An 18,595-nucleotide genomic window follows, 5' to 3' on the forward strand; every position below is an offset into this window, starting at 1 on the left:
ACAGAGAAAGATATTGTGAAAACTGTTGTAGTTGTGCAGAGTGAATGTCCATAGGTTGGAGGTTATTATTGTCTATTGCCTATATATTATAATATGTGAAACAAGTCTGTAGTAGCTGTGTAAATTATCAATAATAAGTGTTATTGGCAGTAATAGTGGACCCTAATATAAAACTTAGCTTCGGCCCCGAGGAGACTTGGGACAGGATCATCTATCACCAACACGTCTATAGGTGAACCTACAGGATGGAAACTAACACAACTGAGTGTAGAGGCAGATTTCTGCTGCATGTGAATGTTTTATAGACTGTTATATTTTTATATTTCATGTCCACCACATGTTGATTTATTTAACGTTGAGTTAAATGAGTAGAAGTTGATAAAGCTGCTTTTTATAAACTATACGGTACATTTCTCCAGTTTGTTCAAACTACTGTCAGACTCAACTACATGGAGGTTTACAGAGCTTCCCCAACACTGGTAATATAATATAATATAATATAATATAATATAATATAATATAATATAATATTGCACCTACTCTGTTCAAGTGTAAAATAGAATAGAATAAAGATAAAGACAGATCTATACAGAATACAGAGAAGGTTATTGTGAAAACTGTTGGAGTTGTGCAGAGTGATGGTCCATAGGTCGGCGGTTATTATTGTCTATATAATATAATATAACATAACATAACATAACATAATATAGTAGTAAGTAACTACTTTTTGGGTCATTTTTTGTAGTTTAACTTCTCAATTTACAAACTTTTGGCTAATAATATGAAATATATATATATTTTTAAGACCTCTATAATGTAAACTTTATTTGACCATTATTGTGTTCCAGAACTCTCTTTGCCAACGCTGCCTCTGACACCCTGTTCAGCTGTCAAATAGAATAGAATAAAGATAAAGACAGATCTATACAGAATACAGAGAACGTTATTGTGAAAACTGTTGTAGTTGTGCAGAGTGAATGTCCATAGGTTGGAGGTTATTATTGTCTAGCCTAATATAATACAATACATTTCATATCCACCACATGTTGATTTATTTAACACTGAGTTAAATGAGTAGTTGATAAAGCTGCTTTTTATAACTGTAGTTTTACTAACTACATTTCTCCAGTTTGTTCAAACTACTGTCAGACTCAACTTAGAGCTTCCCCAACACTGATAATATATAATATATAATTATAATATAATATTACAACAGAGTATTAGGGCCACATTGACAAATAAAAGAATCACAAACTTTGAGAATAAAGTCGGAAATTTACTTTATTCTCATAATGTTATGACTTTTTTCTCGTAGGAAATGTACGACTTTATTCTCGAAGTCTGTTTTGTTTTGTCTTTTCTCAATGTGGCCCTAATACTCCATCATAATAATATAATATAATATAATATAATATAATATAATAGTATATATTTAGTGAGGTGGGACAGTGTTTGTTCTCCTGACATCATAATAACGTGTTGATAATGTTTAGTTACTGCTCCACTGATGTAGTTATTCACTATAGTGACCTATAACTGAGACACACCTGACCAGGTAGGACCAGGCCGTGACACCTGTCCTCATCTTCATCCTCTTCCTCCTCTTCATCCTCCTCTTCTCTCCTCCTCCTCCTCTCCTCTTCCTCTCCTCTCCTCCTCCTCCTCCTCCTCTCCTCCTCCTCTCCTCTCCTCCTCCTCCTCCTCCTCTCTCCTCCTCCTCCAGCAGCAGACCGGGAGCTCCAGCAGCTCGTGTCCGGCCGCGGAGCGTCCTTCCCGGCTGCGGAGCGTCCTGAGCGGCGGGGCAGACCCACATGACTGCAGCCAGAGACAAAAAGCAACACAACAAACTGCTCCGCTGAGTTACACGGTGTGTGGTGTGTGTACTAGTGTAGTGTGTAGTATGTGTAGTGTGTGCGTGTGTGTGTGCTGACTTTCTCTCCATAGAGTTTCACTGAGTTTACATCCGGGTTTTTTCCCTAGGCAATGGGAGTCGCAGCACCGCCGTTCCTTAGGCAAAGTGAAATAAATTCGCCGCACCGACACAAAAAGTAGTCCGCTTTTCGAACACCTTTTCCGGACCCCCGGCGCCGCTGATCGGATCGATTTGATCAACTTTACCCACGGCGGGGTTGACCATCGACCGGCCGGCCGCCGACACACCGGCATTACCGGCCGGGGTGACTAGTTTCTGTCCCCCCTGCCTTCCTCCAGCTCCGCGGCGCAGGGATCTGTGCTGTGCTGAGGCTGAGCTGAATGAGATTGAAGAAGAGTTCTTCTTGTTTTGTAGCTTCAGTTTCTCTGTTTTTTACACAATTTTTTGACTAAAACTCGGGATAACCCCGGGCCCGGTGGCGACGCGGGGCGGGCAGGCGGCGGAGGACCGGCCGGTGGACTCTCTCAGCACCGCGGATCGCCTCAACACACACACACACACACACACACACAGGGACACACACTGATATATATATTTAATTAATCCAGCGGAGGACTGCTGCTGAGTAAGTCACATTGGGGCTTTTTAATTCCATAACTTTAATTCTCTCTGTTGTCAAAGTTTACCTGTGCTGCTCTGTCCGCCGAGAGCCGGTGTGTGTTGTGTTGTGAGAGTGTGTGTGTTCAGTGTGTGTATAGTGTGTGTGTGTGTGTGTTGTGCAGGCAGGCAGGTGTGTGTGTAGTGTGTGTGTCCGCCGCTGTTTGTCTGCAGCTGCTGTTGTTTCTGTGTGTTGAGCTGTTTCTTATTCTAGGAGTTGATGTTCTGGAGGACGAGGGGCCGAGGTAACTTACACACTAACACACACACACAGACCCACACACTAACACACACTAATACACTAACACACACAGACACACACACACCGCTGCCTCCATCCGTGGAACATGGCTGCTGCTGCTCCCGGGGCGGCTGCTCTCTCCACCCCGGCCCACAGCCTGCCTCCTTCCCCGGTGAAGTTCCCCAGCGTGGCTCGGAGCTCGGAGCGTTAGCCGTTAGCTGCTGTTAGCTGCTATCTAGCGGCTAACGGCTAACGCTCCGTTAGCAGGTAGCAGCTAGTAGCGGCTAACGGCTAACGGCTAGCGGCTAACGGTCTCCGCTGCCTCTCGGTACCGTGTCTCCGTGGCTCGGTGTCGGCGGCTCGGACCGGTTCTCCAGCCCGTTAACACACACACACACACACACACGCACACGGACACACACTCCCCGCGGGGCCCGGTGCTGCTCGGAACCAGCCCCGGTACCGGAGCAGCACCGATGCGGGGGGGAGGGGGTGGAGGAGGGTTATAACCGGAGCTCCTCTCCTCCTCCCGGAGCTTCAACCAGCAGCTTTAACAACTAAAAGAGTTGTTTTGTTTCTCCGCTGGAACCGACCGAGTCTCGGCTTCATCTTGAAAAACCTAAAACCTCCATTTTAGCTTCTTTTCCCTCCGCGGCCTTTTCTCTCCCTCAGAGCAGAAGTTTATCCACTCAACTTACCCCGTCCCACCGGAAACAATTACTGCAATTAGCGGCCGTTAACGGCTGATAACGGTTAACGGCTGTTAACGGCCGTTGTTACCGGATTTTAATGGCTTTAACGGCTGTTAACGGCCGCTCCGCGCGCCGCTGCCCGGTCAGAGAGTACTGGGACCGGCCGTTAGAGTAGTACAGAGGAGTACTAGAGGAGTACTGTAGTAGTACTAGAGGAGTACTAGAGTAGTACTATATTAGTACTGTAGGAGCACCGGGACCAGCTGTAAGAGTACTACCAGAGGAGTATTAGAGTAGTAGTACTACAGTACTTACTGTTAGAGTACTGTAGTAGCACCAGGACCGGCCGCTACTACTAATGTACTACCGGAGGAGTACTAGAGTCCTAAAGGAGGAGTACTAGAGTACTGTAAGAGTACATTAGGAGTACCGGGACCGGCCGCTACGGTACTACGGTGAGCGGCAGCGGCTCAGGTGGTAGAGCGGGTCGTCCAATAACCAGAGGGTCGGCGGTTCGAATCCCGCTCTGTCCCAGTCGTAGTGTCGTTGGGCAACACACCTGACTCACCTGCCTGGTGTGGATGTGTATGAATGATCATGGTGGTGGTGGAGGAGCCGTTGGGCCACATTGTGCAGCCACGCTTCCGTCAGTCTGTCCCAGGTAACCTTTAAGTTGTGCTCGGGCCTGTAAATGAAGCCCGGACCCGACCTGAACCGAGCCAGAAGTAATAAATGAAGAACCAGACCCGGCCCGTTACCCGTTACCCGCTACCCGTTACCGGTTACCCGTTACCCGGTCCGTTACCCGTTACCCGTTACCCGCTACCCGTTACCCGTTACCCGTTACCCGCTACCCGTTACCCGCTACCCGTTACCCGTTACCCGCTACCCGTTACCCGTTACCCGCTACCCGCGGCCCGTTACCCGCTACCCGTTACCCGTTACCCGTTACCCGTTACCCGCTACCCGCGGCCCGTTACCCGCTACCCGTTACCCGTTACCCGCTACCCGTTACCCGTTACCCGCTACCCGCGGCCCGTTACCCGCTACCCGTTACCCGCTACCCGCTACCCGTTACCCGTTACCCGCGGCCCGTTACCCGCGGGCCAATGGGCCGTGCTCTAGTGGGAGTACAGTAAAAGTGCTGTCAGAGTACTGTCGTAGGAGTAGTGTTTAAGTCCTGTAGGAGTACTGTGAGTACTGCTGCTACTCACCTGGCCGTCGTCCCAGTATTTCACTGTGTACTTCCTGACCTGCTCTCAGGTACCAGCAACAGTAGTAGTAGTAGTAGTAGTACTGTGGTTTATCAGTGGTTGTAGTGCATTACATAGTTAAAGAGTAGTAGTTTTCATTATCTGCTCCATCTCAGAGACGTTTGACTACTACTACAACTAGTAGTACTACTACTGTTACTTCTATTACTACTGCTACTATTACTGCTACTACTACTAGTACTGATACTACTACTGCTACTGTTGCTGCTACTTCACAGCAGTAAATGTACTGACTTGTGTGTATGCCAGTTCGGTCATATTGATTTTGACTTAATTTTGACAAGACACGGCTCCAAATGTTGTTGTTTTTTTCCTGCGACCAATCGACCAATGAGATGTTGGTCTGCTAATGTTCAGCCCTAGTGTTCAGTTTCTGATTGGTGAAGACACAAGCCAATGTTTGGTAATAATGCCACTTACGTCATCATTTTTAATTAGTCACGGTAATACCGTATACCGTGGCCTAATGTGTGTGTGTGTGTGTGTGTTTCATGAGGTTGTTGTCATTGAGGTTTCTGTTGTTGTGATTGTGAATGTTCTGACATCTATTCAGACTCTGATTGATCTGATCACTGATTTTACTAGTGAACTCTTGTTGTTTCATTGATGATTTATGACGGTTTTAAAGTTACACACAACAGTAAAGTTCCTCCGTTGTTTCATGTTTTAATTTAAAGGGATAGTTCACCCAAAATTGAAATTTCTCCTCCCCCTCATGTGGACTAAGGGCTGGGAGAAGTTTCAGAGTCCTCCGTGGCTTCTCTGACTTACAGCGGGTCTCGGCGTAGCAGTGCATGTCCATATGACGGTTGAGAAAGACACACCAAAAAACATCCACATACCTCCATGCTGCTCGTCTGTAATGTCCCTCTGGTATTGAAGCCCCGACATGAGAAATTGTTCCGAAAAGAATTAAAGGTGTACAGAAAAGAAAATAGAATTTGATTCCACTCTGGGTCATATAATTAGTGTAATAACTCATCTATCAGATGATGGAGCCCCAAGCTTTGAATATCCCGCCCGCTCGATAACGACCAATCAAATTTGTTTTCCTTACTCAGGTAAACTCATGTTGCGGCGCGACAAACAGGACAAACGGCCGTTTCTGTACTACACCTTTAAATGAGTCTATATTTAAAGCTTGTTTGTAGCGGAAGCTCCTCTTCTGAAATATAGACTTATTTAATTTTTTTCTGAATAATTTCTCATGTCGGGGCTTCAATACCAGAGGGACATTACATACGAGCAGCATGGAGGTATTTGGATGTTTTTTGGTGTGTCTTTTTGTTATGAAGACAGTTGGTATCCATTAGCAACCGCCATATGGACATGCACTGCTACGCCGAGACCCCCTGTAACTCAGAGAAGCCACGGAGGACTCTGAAACTTCTCCCAGCCCTTAGTCCACATGATGAGGGGGAGGAGATAATGATATATACATTTGAATTTTGAGTGAACTATTCCTTTAAACTCCATGTAGTTGAGCTACAGAGCTTCACTACTCTGCTGTAACCTGCTGGTGGTTAAACTACATTCAGATTCTGTGCTGCGTCAAGTAAAAAGTAGTAACTAACTACTTTTGGGTCATTTTTGACGATCTGCTTTTGCAAATGAACTCTTCATATATTATCATATCCTCTTTTTGTGGACACAGTGTTTAGTGTTGGGAGATGTGCTGCGCTGTTTTTGGGTGAACTATCACTTTAAAAGTCGTTTAAAGATGAAAATATGAAGTGAGTTTGTGTGTCTTTGTGCTTGTTGTGATGTGTGTGTTTGCTGTGTGTTGCAGGGCAGCAGAGAGGGGTGGAGTGCAGTCCCACAGCCAGGTGGTGAGTCACATCCATAACAACACACACAGCCACAGTCAAGTTACTGCTCAGTTTAATAATAATAATAATATATTATTATTATATTATTCTGCTGGTAGAAACACTGGTCATGCAACAGTCAAGTTATTTATTTAGATAATGAACAGGTTTAATTAAAGGACACTCCCGTGGTTTCATTCCAGACTAATGATCATAATGGAGCCAGTTATTATAACACATTTTATTTTATTAGCTCATTTACATTCACTCATTAGTCACATCACTTTGTTTGACTTGAACCTGTTGTAACATATATATATATATAGTAAAGTTATTTCACTAACTACACTGACCCACATTAATATTTAGCAGCATTAATGAATATAGATATAAAATAAATAACATAAATATAAATGTGTTTTGATGATGTTATTATGTTATTGTCACTTTGTTTCCAACCTGTTGTTATTATTCACCATTATAATAATAATGTTTTATGTGACATATATTGTACCTCTGTGTGCTTGTCTGCAATACTAGGGGTTATTTTAACTTCATGATATTGTAATTGTTAAACTTGTTTCACTTGAGTTTCAGTTTCATTTTATAATTTTAGTTTTAATTTGACTGAAACTGTACAGTTAGTTCACCTCGTTTCACGTCAGTTAATGTGTTTTATTTCATATTAAATAGTAAAGGTTCAGTTCACCTCGTTTCACTTCAGTTAATGTGTTTTATTTCATATTAAATAGTAAAGGTTCAGTTCACTGAGTTTAACTGAAGTTACGTGTGATTTTCCTTTTTCTTTCCCAGCGGCACTTTAATGCTTCAGTTGGATGGTTTTCCTACTGGACACAGTGTTAAGGTAAAAACCTCTACACAGTAATACTAGTACACTACACTGTTTACAGTACATATATGCAGTAATAATACTACAGTACACTGTTAATTGTAGGGGTGTAACGGTACGTACCTCGGTTCAGGGGTCACAGTTCGGTACGTACCTCGGTTCAGGGGTCACGGTTCGGTACGGTTTCGGTACAACAGACACTATTGAATGTAAAACTAAAATCTGTCTTGTGTTATAAAAGTAAAAAAAAAAAAAGTAGAATATAAAATAAAACAAGTGCATTAGGAGTGTTATCATGCCATTAGAGGAAAACATGTGGGTGAACATGCGCTACGTGTTTGATGCGTTTCTAGCGACGCACCGCGCATCCGCGAAACAGCGCCGACGGACTTTGTCCGGTCGACCAGTCGCGAGCTGCCACGGTGACATACTGTAAATGAGGCAGCAGCTCCTCTAACTTCACACTCTCATCACTTCTCTTCTTCGTCTGTTATGACAGTTGCTGCAGCTTCGAGGCTCATTACCGCCACCTAGACTGGAGGACTCAACTTTTTAAAAAAAATTTTAAATATTCACTGTGACGTATTCGTTGTGTGACTGTGTGCACCGAACCGTGACGGCACGGGACGAATACATATACTGTTACACCCCTAGTTAATTGTACTTTATAGTACTTCCTGTGACCTTGTTTGACCTTGATGTCGTTGTTTCACACCGGAACTCCTAATAAGGGTTGTGTGTCAGGTTGCCATGACAACAGGTCTGACCTCCAGTCTGATTTCTGTTTTAACCGCTGGTTTAAACCTTTACTGTGTGTGTGTGTGTGTGTGTGTGTGTCTGTCTCTCTCTGTGTGTCTCTATCTCTGTGTGTGTCTAGGCTGATCGATCGGCTGGCAGACTGACTGGATCCATGATGGAACTACAGACGTTACAAGAAGCTCTGAAGGTGGAGATCCAGATCCATCAGGTAGCTGCTACACACCTACAGGTCCAGGTCTAGGTCTTAGTCTGGGTCAGACCAGGTCTAGGGACCAGGTCTATAGGCTCAGACCAGGTCCAGGTCTATCCACCACTTTCCGGAGAATGACGCTGGGTGCCATGACACTTGATTCCACTTGTCTTGATAGACATCGGCCGTGATGACTTTATTTATAATCATCACCTAATTTTAATGAGAACAATACGGACGAGGTTTTAGCTTCATGTCACATTTTCACGTCACTATATCACCGTTGTGACTAGGGATGGGACTTTTTGTCGACAAATCGACAAAAAGTCGACACATGCTCCCCTCAACAAAAAAAATGCAGTGTCGAAATGTCGAGGGGGCGGGGCTTGTGGGATTTCCATGTGTAAATTGCATTTTGTCTTTCAATATTTCCTATTCAAATAAACAGCAGAAAGTGCCACTTTTCCCCTAATGAAATAAAATATTTTAAATAAAACAAATCCACTTTTTCTAAATGGGATAGGATAGCTACCACAACCCTAGAAACCACAACAAAAGCATGTGTACCCCCCCCCCCCCCCCCCGGATTATACTTCACCCAAAATCGATAATCCACCCATCCTCTCCTCACCGTCATGCCAAGGAAGAGTCTGGAGAACTTTTAATTCAGAGTCATCACAACTCTTTAAGAGTTCCAGGGGGGGTCCGGCTGGCGACGGGTTTTCATATAATGGGGGCAAATAGAGTTCACTTCTGATTGGTCCAAAACACTCATTATGAAACATCCAGACACCTCCATACTGCTGGTCTGTACTGACCCAAGTGTCCTGAAGCCGCCACACTTTGGAAAGTAACAGTATTTAGGAATCTTTACGATTCATTAATTGTGGCGTTTAATACCGCGATTAATTGTGAAAACAAGTAATCGTGACATCCCTAGTCTCATATTAATGTGGATGAATCTACGTTACCACTTGTTAATGATCCATTTAGATAAATATATGAATCGTTTTGTCTTTATCGTTATTTTTTTGATATTATTATTTAGTGGTCGACTCGCCCAGCGTTTCCTAGTTTCTGTTTCCTGGCTCATGGGAAATGTAGTGAAAACACTTCGCTTTCCAAAACTCCTGGTTGTCCCTTTAAGGAAACACAATTAGAAAACACCCCCAACAAAAAAACCAACCAACCCACACTGCAAAAACTCTAAATCTTACCAATAATATTTGTCTTATTTCTAGTCAAGACAAATCTCATTCTACTTAAAATAAAACTCATCACATAAAAAGTAGCTTGTTTTTAGACACTTTTTACTTCTTTCAAGCAGATTTTCACTTGAAATAAGTAGAAAAATCTGACAGTGGATCAAGTTTTTCTTAACTTACTTTCACTGGCAGATTTTTCTACTTATTTCAAGTGAAAATTAGTTTGAAACAAGTGAAAATGATCTAAAAACAAGTTAATTTTTAGGTGATGAGTCTTATTTTAAGTGGAAAGAGTTTAGTTTTGACTAGAAATGAGACAAATATTCTTGGAAAGATGTTGAGTTTTTGCAGTGCAGGAATCCTTTTCTCCTTCCTGGTTTTAAATGGACCGACCGTTTCCCGGGGCAACACTAGTCAGGAGATTGAGACCTGGTCCTGGTCCTGGTCCTGGTCTCAGCTGAGACCTGGTCCTGGTCTCTTTGGTCCTTCTGTCCTGACGTGTCATGTTGTAGATGGTTGTAGACGGCTGCAGTTCTCTGTGGCCACCAGCAGGTGTCAGTGCTGCTTCTCTAACTCTGTCTCTAACTTCTTCTACAGAAACTGGTTGCCCAGATGAAGCAGGACCCTCAGGTAAGACCTCCTCCTCTTCCTCCTCCTCCTCCTCTTCTCCTCCTCTTCTTCCTCTTCCTCCTCCTCCTCCTCTTCTTCCTCCTCCTCCTCTTCTTCCTCCTCCTCCTCTTCTTCCTCCTCCTCCTCCTCTTCTTCCTCCTCTTCTTCCTCTTCTTCCTCCTCCTCCTCCTCTTCCTCTTCTTCCTCCTCCTCCTCTTCCTCTTCCTTCTCCTCCTCTTCCTCTTCCTCCCCCTCCTCCTCCTCCTCCTCTTCCTCCTCCTCCTCCTCCTCCCCCTCCTCTTCCTCCTCCTCCTCCTGCACTGTAAAAACTCTAAATCTTACCAAGAATATTTGTCTCATTTCTAGTCTAAACTTATCTCATTCCACTTAAAATCAGACTCATCACATTAAAAAGCAGCTTGTTTTTAGACACTTTTTACTTCTTTCAAGCTGATTTTCACTCGAAATAAGTAGTTTTTCTTTCTTATTACAAGCACAAAAAACTTTCACTATCAGATTTTTCTACTTATTTCAAGTGAAAATTAGTTTGAAACAAGTGAAAATGATGTAAAAACAAGTTAAATATTAGGTGATGAGTCTTATTTTAGGTGGAAAGAGATTAGTTTAGACTAGAAATGAGACATTTTGACAAGAAATAAGACAAATATTCTTGGAAAGATTTAGAGTTTTTGCAGTGTATAGCCTGAACCAGAACCAGGACCAGGAACCCGGTCTGACCCGGTCTCTTGTCTTTCAGAACGCAGACCTGAAGAAGCAGCTGCACGAGCTTCAGGCCAAGATCACAGCGCTCAGCGAGAAGCAGGTACACACACACACACACACTGTGGTCATGTGACGTGAACATCTGGACCGACTCCTCTCTACCTGAGCGTGTTACCACGGCAACACCGTGTTGCTGTGGACGTTTAACACCACTGAACTAAAATTTAGTTGAGTTTTATAATGATACCAGGGGCCGGATTCACCAATATGTCCTTAAGAAAGATCTTAAGAAGAAAATTAAGAAGTTCATAAGAAAGTTCTTAAGTGCAATTCCTCAATATTTTCTTAAGAACTGTCTTATTAAGAAGAGTCATTTCTTACGAATTTCTTATTTCTATGGTTTTATTTCTAAAATACGGAACGGACGGCTGTTTGTGAATCTGTTTAAAACGACGTCGGTCATTTCAAACGACTGATGAGAGACAGAGTAATAATGATAAGATAAGTTGGGGAATGTGAAGGTTCAGGAACCGACGTGTGGAACCGTTTGACTTGAAGTGAATCGATACTCGGTACTTTGGTCGGTACCAATAAAATAACTGGATTCAGAACCACCGTAACCCTGGATACGAGTGAGGTGCAATGGCTGATGGGAACTCTTCTGACACTATTGTATTCCGAGGAATTCTTCTTCTTTCTTCTTCTTCCGAGGAAATCCTACTTCCCATGGGCGAAAGCTCACCAAACTTTAGAGAAACGTCCGACCCCATGCCAGATTTTAAATTAAAAAACGTAGAAACTTCCTAACAAACCAACGGTAGATGCTACAGTTTTGCAACTTTAACCAAAATGTCGCCCCAATACAGCTGAAGCTTTTGTCCACTTAAACTCATTACAAATTATGAAGTCCATCACTCTGTTTTTTTCAATAACTGTAAAACTTATTGAACCTATCTCCTCCCACAATATTTGCTCAATTGTCACCAAACTTGGTACAGAGCATCTCCAGACCGTACTCCACAAAACTTGTTTCTCAGATTTTTGATTAATCAAAAATTGAGCCTACAGTGCATGAAAACGTTTGACTGTAAACATATACTGTCCCATTCCTGCTAAATACATTTTCAATCTTCCTGAAAAAAATTGAGAATATTTTGAAGTCGTAGTTGATGAAGTTTGGAAAATATCAGAATTTTATCTCGCATTTTTAAACATCATATTTTCTCTTGTGAAGCAAAACACTTATCGTTAAAAACAAATCACCAACATTTCCATGCTGTCTAGATGCAATTTATGTATTATTAGATTGTTATTTAGAAACACAATTTGTGACATTTTGACCATTTTTTAAATCTGTCTATTTGAGAAGTCACACACACAGGTCTCACTTTGAGACAATTAGCTCAGTGAGTTAGGAGCTGGTTCTTGGTGTCAGGGGATGTGAGTTCAAGACCCAACAAGGGAGTTGATGATAACACATCAAAATACTCGATGGTCTTTGAGAAACAAATGTACAAAATAGATAGAATAGAATAAGATCTTACCTCAAAAACTGACTTTTCTTTTTACAGTGGTTTCAAATCTGCCTGCATGACAGTGAATGGCTTACTCAACTTGTGAAGCCACCGTAGCACTGCCACTTGCCAATTAGCTCAGTGTGATAGACAATGGTATTTGGTTCTAGAAATTGTGGGTTCAGGCCTCAATTGGTGCAAATTGAACATTATAAGGTCAACTGTCCTGTCTTCCTATTCTCCTGTTTGTTGTTCAGAATTTGCCTAAATTTGGCAAAAGATAAATAGCCCGGACCCGACCCATTGCTGCGCAGCAGCTATAATCTTGTTGTTGTTGTTGTTGTGTCAGAAAAAGGTGGTGGAGCAGCTGAGGAAGGAGCTGATGGTGAAGCAGGAGCCCGAGGCCAAGCTGCAGCTGCAGGTGCAGACGCCTCCAGCAGGGGGCGAACTGAAGACCGGAGCGCTGCTGCAGAGCTCGCCGCTACCGCTGCCTGCAGGCCTGCAGCAGGTCAGACACACACACACACATACACACACACACACACACACACACTACTACTTGCTTTTATTTGGTAGCTATACCAGTCTCTACTTGCATTTATTTGGTAGCTACACCGGTCTCTACTTGCATTTATTTGGTAGCTACACCGGTCTCTACTTGCATTTATTTGGTAGCTATACCAGTCTCTACTTGCATTTATTTGGTAGCTACACCGATCACTACTTCATTTATTTGGTAGCTACACTGGTCACTATTTGCATTTATTTGGTAGCTACACCGGTCACTACTGCATTTATTTGGTAGCTACACCGGTCACTACTGCATTTATTTGGTAGCTACACCGGTCACTACTGCATTTATTTGGTAGCTACACCGGTCACTACTGCATTTATTTGGTCACTACTTGAGTGACAGCAGTGCATTGTGGGTAACCTCTCCTCCTCCCCAGACCCTGACGGTCACGCCGGTCCTCACCACCAAGACTCTACCTCTGGTGCTGAAAGCTGCCGCCACGCCCGCCGCCCTGCCCGGCTCCGTCCTGCCGCAGCGCCCGCCCGCCGTCGCCATGGTGACCACGGCCGCCATCACCAAGGTGGACTCGCAGAACGCCCCCATCAACCTGCAGGTGGCCAGCAAGCTGACCAATCAGAGCTCAGAGCCGGTGCGACTGGTGTCCAAGAACGCCATGGTGGTAAGAATCCCCGTCGGTGTCAGTGTGACGTGTCGAACGACCGTGGCGGGTTCGATTCCCGCCGCTGAGTGAAGGTGAAGGATGTTTCCTCTCCGGTCACGTGACGCAGCGAGCGCAGCGCAGCGGGCCGAGGTGTGAGTGGTGGTCTGGTCCAGCCATGTTTGTGTAGAACCACAGAGGGCAACGCAGTCCGAGGCGTCAGGCCACGCCCCCTAAGGTGTCAGGCCACGCCCCCTAAGGTGTCAGGCCACGCCCCCTAGAGGTATCAGGCCACGCCCCCTGATCCAGAGCTGGGGAGTTCTGGGAAAAGTTATGATGCTGATTTATGACTCAACAGTTTCTAACTGAAGTCAAATCAGAGCAGTGACTCGGGGGATAGGGGGGCGACAGAGAAAGAGAGAGGAAGAGAAAGAGAGGGATGAAAGACTGAACAAGCCATTAATGACCACACCTTTTGTAGATGCAGTGAGAACATCAACAGAAACCATCGGTCAGAAACCAACACAACTCATCATGTCAGAATCTAGAAAGACGACTGATGACCCAGAGTGTCCCTGTCTGAATCACAACTAGATTCTAACTACTGACAAACTGAAAGAAGTAGAAAGGACAGTGAAGGACAACAACCACTGTGCCCTCGACCCCCCCATCACCATTAAAGAAATACAGCACAAACTCAAAACCTTTAAAAATCAACGCAACGTAACTGTTTTCCCTTGAGTGGGGTGGGATTGCGGGAGGGATAAAAAACTGGGAAAAAACAATAGAATGGAAGTCTTCTCTGTCACGTTGTACTGTCATGTTGCCACCTGTGAAATTGCTTCCAATAAAGAAAGTCATCAAAAAAAATGAACGCACCGTGACACCGAGTTAGATCCTCCCTGGAGAGATGAAGTCTGCTAACCGCTAGCTTCTCTAGTTGTAGCAACTTTGGCAAAGACCGCACCATAACAAACAGCGCAGTATACGGATCCACTATCCACCGATCAAAAAGCCACTTATAGGCACAAATAATGCTCAGAACAGCACCAAACATCATCAACAGTGCAAACAGGGTCCCATCCCATAATACGAGGCATCAAACATCTGTTAGCTTAGCCTGGTTTCTATTGAAAAGAGACGAAAACAACTCACCCACTCTGCTCCAGTTATACGCTATGCAGCAACTTTCCATGTCCAACATAGAGTCCAGGCACTGACAACACACGTCCGAGGCCGACTGGCAGCACAAACATCTGGTTTCAGCACAAACATCTGGTTTCAGCACAAACATCTGGTTTCAGCACAGACATCTGGTTTCAGCACAGACATCTGGTTTCAGCACAGACATCTGGTTTCAGCGGCCACCGACAGCACAAACATCTGGTTTCAGCGGCCACCGACAGGCAGTGACCAGACTGACCACTTGATTCCCCCAGGTCCAGCACATAGTCTCCACCGCAGTTGCCCCTCTTTCACTTTTCTCCTCCATTTCCTTCAGCTCGTCTTCAGTAAACTCGGTCTCAAACTGATAGTGGCGCCCATCGAAATGAAACCAGTCGTCATTTAACTGCATAAACTCAGCCGTGTTGTCTCTTCTGTGATGTCTGCTTCACTATGTTACTGTCTCTTTCGGCAACGAACATCGTCCTGACGCGTGTGATGTCGCGTCTAATCTCACGCTTGTTTACGTGATTCTCTCCCGCAAATATATAAAGTTAGAAATTTCGTTCATTTCCCTGTGAACGCTCGATAATAACTTTTATAAACTGATAGGCAAGATGCATAAGAACTTTGGCTGCATTATATGGAGTAATACACACACATTTTCATCCTTGAGCTGCGGGACTCTACTTCACTCTGTAATCGCCTCCACGCCAGCTGACTACCTGTAACCATGGCAGTAACAAGCAGACATCACATCACTTTTGTCAAAGAGAGTTCTGGAACACAATAATGGTAAAATAAAGTTTATATTAAAGAGGTCTTTTTTATATAAAAAAAAATATTTCATGTTATTGGCCCAAATTGTAGTTTGTAAATTGAGAAGTTAAACTACAAAAAATGACCCAAAAGTAGTTACTTACTACTTTTTACTTGACGCAGCACAAAATCTGAATGTAGTTTAACTCCCAGCAGGTTACAGCAGAGTAGTGAAGCGCTGTAGTTCAACTACATGGAGTTGAAGTCTCCTAACGCTGCTTCTGAAGCAGCAGACCTGTGGACGGTGGAGATGGAGCAGCTGAAGCTCCGCCCCCCCTCTCCAGCCTCTGTGGTTGTGCACAAATGTCCGGTTGAGTGTTGTGATTGGCTGAGCAGAAGCAGAAGCAGCCTGCAGCAGCGTGTAGATGCTGCAGCAGCAGACATGTCCCATCCACAACCTGCTGTGGTTTTGTCTCAGGTGCAGGCCACCACCAGCACCACCACCACCAACACCAACACCTCCAACCAGCCAATCAAAGTTCCTCAGTTTGTCCCTCCTCCTAGACTGACGCCTCGACCCACCTTTCAGCCACAGGTGCGTCCCTGTAAGACCCGCCTCCAAACCCTAACCCCCCCACCTGAGGTGATCACTCTCTGTCCAGCAGGGGGCAGCAGAGCACCAAAGCAAACTCCCATGATGCCTTGCTCTGTGGCACTAAAACATTGTTTGCTCTGTGCTGCCTCTACTCATCTTCTCTCCTCTCGTCGTCGTCGTGCTTTTTAATTTCACAACCAGGTTGTTTTAAAGGTTTCCTGCCTGTGTGTGTGCGTGCGTGCGTGCGTGTGTGTGTGTGTGTGTGTGAACACCCCGAGTTTTCCTGCAGCTTCTTGGTATTTTGTGTTTCCTGGCTGTTGGTGTGTTTTAACCCTTTAAATGGAAACATGTTGCTGATGTTCACCTGTGCTGAGTGACATCACTGGGAGCTCTGCTGGTTCATAGTACTCACTACCAGTACTACACCAGTACTATATCAGTACTATACCAGTACCACCAGTACTATACCAGTATTATACCAGTACCACCAGTAATACACCAGTACTATACCAGTACCACCAGTACTATAGCAGTAGGCAAGGCAAGGCATCTTTATTTATATAGCGCATGTCATACCAAGGGGCATCTCAATGTGATTTACATGAAGACAAAACATTTAACGGTAAGAACTGGAAACGAGAGGGGGAAAAAAAGGAACAGCATAAAAAAATAAAACCCATAATAGTAAAAAATTGTAAACATTAAACATACAATTAAAAGCAAAAAAAAAAGAATAAAGAAAGTACAAAAAATGAGGAGGATAAACAACAGTCTGCTCCAGTGTTTCTACTTCTGGGAGGCGATAGAAACACACCTGGTTGTGACGGACGGTAAATTTTTTGGTTATCATAGATTAGCTGGGCTACCAGTTAGCTACCTGTTTAACTTTAATAACTCAGTGACTCAATAAACGCTCCATGAAAAAATATTTTCTCCAGCGGATATCTGAGTTCCAACATGACTGAGCTAACTGGAGTAGTTTCATGTCGTGTCCCACAACGGGAGGGTTTTAACAGCTGACGTCCTGATGCTACCACTGTAAACTTAGCTGCCGCCGTTAGCTTTGCTGCTGCCGTTAGTTTAGCTACCGCCGTTAGCTTTGCTGCTGCCGCTAGCTGTCCCTGTCAGCTGCAGCCACTGATGCGACACCGTGATTCCCCCAATAAATACCACACATAGCAACACAAAACACACACAGAGAGAAATAGTAATGTTTCTTCAAGCATTTCAGATTTGTCTAAACGGCGATCGAGCGTGACAACGGGTAATTTCATCTTCCACTTCGTTTTAATCCCACATTGGACCTCACTATATTTTGAGGGCTGATTTTAAGGGCAAAATCGCACTTCTCCTTGCTCCCTAGAGTAATGGGACACCCTACCTCTACACGTGAACGTGCAAAATATAGGGTTAGGGCAAATATTTAGGGCTAGGGGGAGAATTGGGACAGGCCCTAATAGTGTAGTGGTGTGGTGGTGGTAGTTGTTGTTATGGCAGAGCTCCACTGTGGTGTCACTCAGCATTGGGGGGTCGTCTTGGTGTTGTTTTATGATTGGCTGTCTGCTGTCACCAGGTCAGGCCCAAACCGGCCACACCCACCAACATCCCCATCGCCCCGGCCCCTCCCCCGCCCATGATGGCGGCGCCCCAGCTGCTCCAGCGGCCCGTCATGTTGGCCACCAAGCTGTCGTCGTCGCTGCCCTCGGCCGCTCCCATCCATCAGGTCCGCATCGTGAACGGACAGCCCTGCAGCAAGACCGGCTCCGCCCCCCTGGCGGGCATCGTCATCACCACGCCGGTCTCCGCTGTGCCCGCCCGCCTCGGCAGCCCCGCCCACACACCCAACCCCACCCCCATCCCCACCCCGACTCCTGCCCAGCCAATCCAGATCAGCAGCCTGACCATTGAGCCCAAGGTGAGTCCTACCCGAGTCCTAACCAAGTCCCACTAGAGTGCCTTCCCAGCCTTACCCAAGTCCTACTCAAGTCTAACCTGAGTCTTACCTGAGTCCCACCCATGTCTTAACTGAGTCTTCCCTGAATCTTACCCAAGTCCTAACCAAGTCCCACCAGAGTCCCATCCCAGTCTTACCCGAGTGCCTTCCCAGTCTTACCCAGGTCCTACTCAAGTCTAACCTGAGTCCCACCCATGTCTTAACTGAGTCTTCCCTGAATCTTACCCAAGTCCTACCCGAGTCCCACTCAAGTCCCATCCCAGTTTTACCTGAGTCCTTCCAGGGTCTTACCCAAATCTTACCTGAGTGTTACCCGAGTTCCACCCGAGTCCTAACCAAGTCTTACCCGAGTCCTACTCGAGTCTAACCTGAGTCCCACCCATGTCTTGACTGAGTCTTACCTGAATCTTACCTGAGTCCTACCCGAGTCCCATCCCAGTCTTACCCGAGTTCCACCCGAGTCCTAACCAAGTCCCACCAGAGTCCCCTCCCAGTCTTACCTGAGTCCTACTCGAGTCTAACCTGAGTCCTACCTGAGTCCTAACCAAGTCTTACC

General features: G+C 45.0%; 1 protein-coding gene across 6 annotated transcripts in view; it reads left to right on the forward strand.

Moving 5' to 3' along the window:
• Positions 1 to 2,321: 2,321 nt before the first annotated feature.
• phf21ab (PHD finger protein 21Ab) overlaps positions 2,322 to 18,595 on the forward strand; it is a 28,121-nt gene continuing 11,847 nt past the window's right edge. For 2 of the 6 annotated variants that reach the window (XM_083974265.1, XM_083974267.1), the window contains exons 1-10: positions 2,677 to 2,775; positions 6,527 to 6,566; positions 7,359 to 7,410; positions 8,273 to 8,362; positions 10,147 to 10,179; positions 10,916 to 10,981; positions 12,745 to 12,903; positions 13,346 to 13,588; positions 15,969 to 16,085; positions 17,659 to 18,000. In XM_083974265.1, the coding sequence (XP_083830391.1) occupies positions 2,751 to 2,775; positions 6,527 to 6,566; positions 7,359 to 7,410; positions 8,273 to 8,362; positions 10,147 to 10,179; positions 10,916 to 10,981; positions 12,745 to 12,903; positions 13,346 to 13,588; positions 15,969 to 16,085; positions 17,659 to 18,000 (1,167 nt within the window). In that variant the 5' untranslated portion in view covers positions 2,677 to 2,750. Of the gene's footprint in view, positions 2,499 to 2,676; positions 2,776 to 6,526; positions 6,567 to 7,358; positions 7,411 to 8,272; positions 8,363 to 10,146; positions 10,180 to 10,915; positions 10,982 to 12,744; positions 12,904 to 13,345; positions 13,589 to 15,968; positions 16,086 to 17,658; positions 18,001 to 18,595 lie in introns of those variants that run through there. The other 4 variants (XM_083974266.1, XM_083974269.1, XM_083974268.1 and 1 more) reach the window with 4 other exon arrangements.

Source organism: Trachurus trachurus (genome assembly GCF_905171665.1).
Source record: "Trachurus trachurus genome assembly, chromosome: 6".
NCBI classification, from domain to species: Eukaryota; Metazoa; Chordata; class Actinopteri; order Carangiformes; family Carangidae; genus Trachurus; species Trachurus trachurus.